The sequence below is a fragment of the Pteropus alecto genome, unplaced genomic scaffold (assembly GCF_000325575.1).
Source record: "Pteropus alecto unplaced genomic scaffold, ASM32557v1 scaffold110, whole genome shotgun sequence".
NCBI classification, from domain to species: Eukaryota; Metazoa; Chordata; class Mammalia; order Chiroptera; family Pteropodidae; genus Pteropus; species Pteropus alecto.
Window position 1 is genome coordinate 10756126 of NW_006431920.1, and position 4911 is coordinate 10761036.

Genomic DNA, 4911 nt, shown 5'->3' on the forward strand with positions numbered 1-4911 from the left:
GCTGGTTGGCCACCCTTGCCTGGCCTAGGAAGGGGCAGAAGTGGGGGTAAGGGAAGAGTGAGGACTGGAGAGAAGGAGGGGACAGTCAGACAGGAAAAAGTCATTGGGAGGTCAGTGAACCTCAACAAGTCAAACAGAGTGAGTAGGGTCACACTTCACAGCCTGAGGCTTCCCGCGCTGGCCAGGATAGGGGGATAGAAAGAAGGGGACAGACTGACCCTGCCGGGTGGGGGCCCTCACTCGGGACAGAAGAGCTTACATTGTATGGTGGGGAGCAGGGTGATGGGGGAGAGGAGCAGGGACATGTGGAAGGAACTGAGTTTCAAATGACACTTAGAAGGTATGTGGCATTCCGGACATTCAGCCTCTTCTGCACCTGCCCACCCGGGGCCTTCCCAACCCGGGATACTGACCGACCTAACTTCTTTTTCCAACTCCTCTGTCTCCGGATCCTCACCTGGCTCTTTTCTCCAGATGTCCTCTCACGCCCCATTTCTGAACACTCTGGCCTGCCCCTTCAATCCTCCCAGCCTATATCAATTTTAATCGCCCCCCTTACAACCCCTCTCTTTCCCCCAAATCAATGGTTTCTCCAACCCGTCTCTCCGACCGCTCTCCTCTAGACTGGATCCCCCAGCTCTTGCCCCGTACTAACCGCCAAGCCTACCCCAGCCGCGGCTTCTCAGCCCCCTTTCCTAGCGCGCTCGTTTTTCCGAGCCACGCGTTCCGCGGGAGTCCGGCACTAACCCGATACGGAAAAGCAGCCGCTTGCTGCGCGCCATGAACAGGCCGCGAAGGGTCCGCCGCACTCGGCAGCTGCGGGGGCTCAGGAGCAGGGTGAGGACAAAGAGCAGCAGCCCGCAGCTGGCGATCCACAGGAACGGCGCAGAACAGTCTAGCCAGGCCATGCTGCGGGCAGGCGCCGGCAGTGGCCCACGGGGGGGCGGGGCAGGCCGTCGCTAGGCAACGGATCGGCCTAGACCCGCCCCCCAGGCGGGGAAACGAGAGATTTGGGGCACCGCCCCCTGCGCGGGCAGGTCTGGGAATATGAGAGAGGGGTTCTGGCCCCGCCCCGCCCTTGACTCGGGTTCGAACTCTCTCCCTCGCCTCCCTCCGCTGCGCGAACGCGTAGAGCGCTACGGGGGAGGAGGCTTGGCTTCGCCGTCCGCTGGCCGGCCGGGAGGCCGGGCTAGAGCGCGGCTCGGACCTGCGCTAATCCCTGTCCACAATCCTCCGAGTCCTGCGAAGGGCCTAAGTCCTGCGAAGGGCCTATGTCTTGTCTGCCCCCTACACCCTCTCACCTGCCCCGCCTAGGGGGTCTCTGGGAGAGACCCTGGAATGGTCCCCTTGGCGGGGAAACCTTAGACTCAAACTTTTTCAGCTGGAAGGAACCTGAGAGATCTTCTGGGTTAGCTGCCATTCATACGTTTATTCATTCACTAAATTACTTTTCTGTCTTCCTATGTGCCAGGCACTGTGCTAGACTCTGAGGATGCAAAGGTCAAGACACAGTCTCTGCATTCTCTGAGCCTAGAATCTAGCAGAGAGACAAACCACATAAGCAAACAAACATACTTTTGCATATATGTATATATATTTACATATATTACCTGTGATTAGGGGCCAATGATATGGAGGACAGAGGACCAATTTAGACCGAGGAGGGCCTCCCTGAGCAGGTGACATGTAGGATAAGAGGCTACAGAGGCTCAGAGAGAGTTACTTGACCAAGGTTATGCAGCAATGGATGGCAGAGACAGGACTAGGACCAAAATATTTTCACTCTCAAGCCCAGGGGGATTTCTACATCACTACCCACCACCTAACCCCCACTGCTGCCTTCCGACGGCTTCCAGAAGTTGTTAAGGTCAGTGGGATGGAAGTAGATGTAAGGGTAGGCGTGGTGACGTCCATAAATTTGAGCAAGCCAGAACTAGGGCTGGGATCCTTCTGACTCCAGCCCTAGCCCTGACCCAACACAGAAAAGGGAAGGAAAGGCTACAAAAAGTCAAGCTAGCGCTCTCTCTCCCACGGAGATGGTTGGAAGGAAGCAGGTGAGGTGGAGCCGTTGTCTTCTTCCCTGTGACCTGTGCTCTGGCCCGAGAGAGGCTAGATAACCTGACCCCTAGATCACACATTTCTCTCTTCCTCTGATGTACTCTGATTAGATAGATCTAAAGGCTGAGTCCCCCAGAATGGAGAGTATAGAAGTATAGGATCCTTATGCACAATGAATGAGACCTCATTCCCCACCCCACCCTCAAAAACCCCAACAGATTGGTTAAATTATCCCCAAACTGAATTGTAATCCCAACACCTAATCCTGCGTTTCATTTAGAAACCCCAGACATGAAGTTCCTCTTATGTGGATACACCTCGAGGGCCAGAGCCTATGGCTTGCTCCTTCCCTGTCTCCTTGCCCACAATTCAGCTTCTTGGTGCCTGGCACATAAAGGGCTCTCCATAAACAAGCATTAGAACTGAATTAAACCCCTGCCATTAGCTTCCCAACTGTGTGTGCTGCAGAGGAGGCAGAACGGGAAGAAGACTGATGAACTAATTTGCAGAAGGTCCTTCCAGGCCAAGGGAGTTTATGTCTCTAAGTCTGTGTCTATACATGCAAAGTGGAAAATTATGAAGCCTCATCGAAAGTCACTGTGGACACACTTTTCTGTAGGTAAGACTGTGCCAGGCATTGTATTGAGAATTTAAAACACGGCCCCTGTCATCTGAAACAGGAAATGCAGGCTCAGGCATGAGCCCACAGAGAATATGGAGATGACTAGATTCTAATCTCAATCCATACACACATTAACAAAATTATGCATAATAATCTAAGATGCATTCTATGAAATACTTGGAGCCAACCCAGGGCTGGGGATAAGAAATAAGGGTGGGTGTTTTAGGGGACTCATGCAGGCTCAGGAAGCCATCTTCCTCTCCCCTGGACTATTCTAGAGAACTTCCAACATCTGCTCCAAATCTGCTTTAGTTTTCACCTCTGTCCCATGAGAATCTTCTGTGCCTGCCAAACACAGAAGATGCCTCATTATTCACTCTCTCCTGAACTTTGTGCCTTATAATACCTAATGACTTGTATTTCCCTTGAACCATCATATTGTTCCACACCTTCATGACTTTGAACATGCTGTTCCTTCTGGAGTGCCATTCATCCTCTGTTCTCCAAAGACTCAGATTGGGTGTGCTCTCTTCAAGAAAGCTTTCCTTGAACATTCCCACGCCAGCATGGGCTTAAGTATGTCCCTCCTGGTGCAATTCTAGGTCATACATACAGTGCAATAGTTCTATCATTCAGTGCCATACTGATATGCTATGTTTTTTCTTGTTTACATGTCTATTGCAGGGTTCAGAGTCTTGACTTTACTGTCTTCCTTAAGAGTAGGGACTATGATTTAATTTTTTTAAACTTTAAATCTCCAGTATCTGGCACAGTGCAAGACATGAAATAAATACTCACAAAAGTTCTTTGACATGTCCAACTCCAAGGGCCCTGCTGGATGGGGCTAAGCCTATGTCTTCCACCTCATCAGATGTCATTCTTCACCTTGTCACCACGAACCAGCCACTCTATTCCTCAAATGTGCCAAGCTCGTTCCCACCTCAGGGCCTTTGCTCATGCTCCCTCCACTCGAACTCTCTTTCCTCAATTCTTTGACTCAAGAGAACCACTCGTGAACAGGGAGTCAGAACAAGCCTGCTGGCTGCCTGTATTTCAGAACATCAGGGAAGGCTGCAGGAGAGCCGAATCTGAGAACTCATGCATCCAGGTCTTTGCCCACGACCTCCTCCCCTGAGTAGCTTGGGCAGCACTGCCAAGGGTAAGGTTTGCCTCTGTGACTCTCTTAGGGAGAGAGCCAATAATAGCCTGAGTCAGGTGACTGGCAGTCGTGCAGTTCCGGCCTGCAATTTGGTGGTTTTAGAGCTTAACTCGCAAAGAACAAGCCTCCTTCCAAGTTCCTGGGTGGAGATGGAGATTCTTTGGTCTGCTCCTGGTCCGTTTGCCATCTCGGTCTGTCTGTCCCTGATGTCTGATTCCTGCCTTCCCAACTGGCCTGAGAACTTCCCTTAGGATAGGGAGCCTGGCTTCATCTTTGCATTGTAGCTCAAGCTTGATGCCTGGTACTTGGCTGGCATTCAGGAAACCACCATGTTGATGATGATGATGATGATGATGATTATGGTGGTGATGGTGAAATGACACAATCATGAAGGAGCTGAGATGGCTGGAGCTGTTTGAATATAGAGAAAAGACACATCTTGTTGGACCAGGGTAGAGAAGTTCAATTTTGAAAAGTTAACTAAGTGCAGAAGTGGAGGCTAGGATGATCTGGCCTCCCCCGGGCCCAGCCCCATTCACATCAGTCCATCCACTCACCTGCTGCACCATCGCAAGCTCACCATCCCATTATCAGCTTCCCTCTGAGCCTCCGTGCTGCACACCTGGAACCCTGGTTTGCTTGGAAGTAAATCCTCCTGATCTCTTTGCCTTCTTACACCTTCAGCCTCCTACATTTATCACATGCTGTTCCAGGTCAAGACCATTGTTCCTTCTGCCTCATTTCAAAACTTCTCTCCATCCCTCCTCACAGTCCAGCCACAGACCCTGCCCAGGCTCCGAAAAGTTAGACACGGTTTACTAGTCTTCCTGACTGATTCCTGCCACCAGGTACTTCTAATGGGCACAAGCGCAGCTCCTTCAACCTTTTAGCTCCTCAGTTCTCAAACGTTAGGGAATCTAGGAACCACTCAGGGAGCTTGTTAAAACACAGAATCCTGGGCCCCTCCCCAAGAGATTCAGACTCAGGCGGAGGCTCAGGAATCTGCATTTTGCATAGGTGATTCTTAACTCTGCCTTGGCCTCAGTTCCAGACCTCAATTCCAAGGCCTTCA

At 51.4% G+C, this 4911-nt stretch overlaps 1 protein-coding gene across 1 annotated transcript in view; it reads right to left on the reverse strand.

Moving 5' to 3' along the window:
* The window catches only part of LOC102886718 (probable hydrolase PNKD), a 20074-nt gene extending 19130 nt beyond the window's left edge, over positions 1 to 944 (reverse strand). The window contains exon 1 of the mRNA XM_006906727.3: positions 748 to 944. Coding sequence (XP_006906789.1) covers positions 748 to 908 — 161 coding nt within the window. The 5' untranslated portion in view covers positions 909 to 944. The remainder of the gene's footprint in view (positions 1 to 747) is intronic.
* Positions 945 to 4911: the final 3967 nt, after the last annotated feature.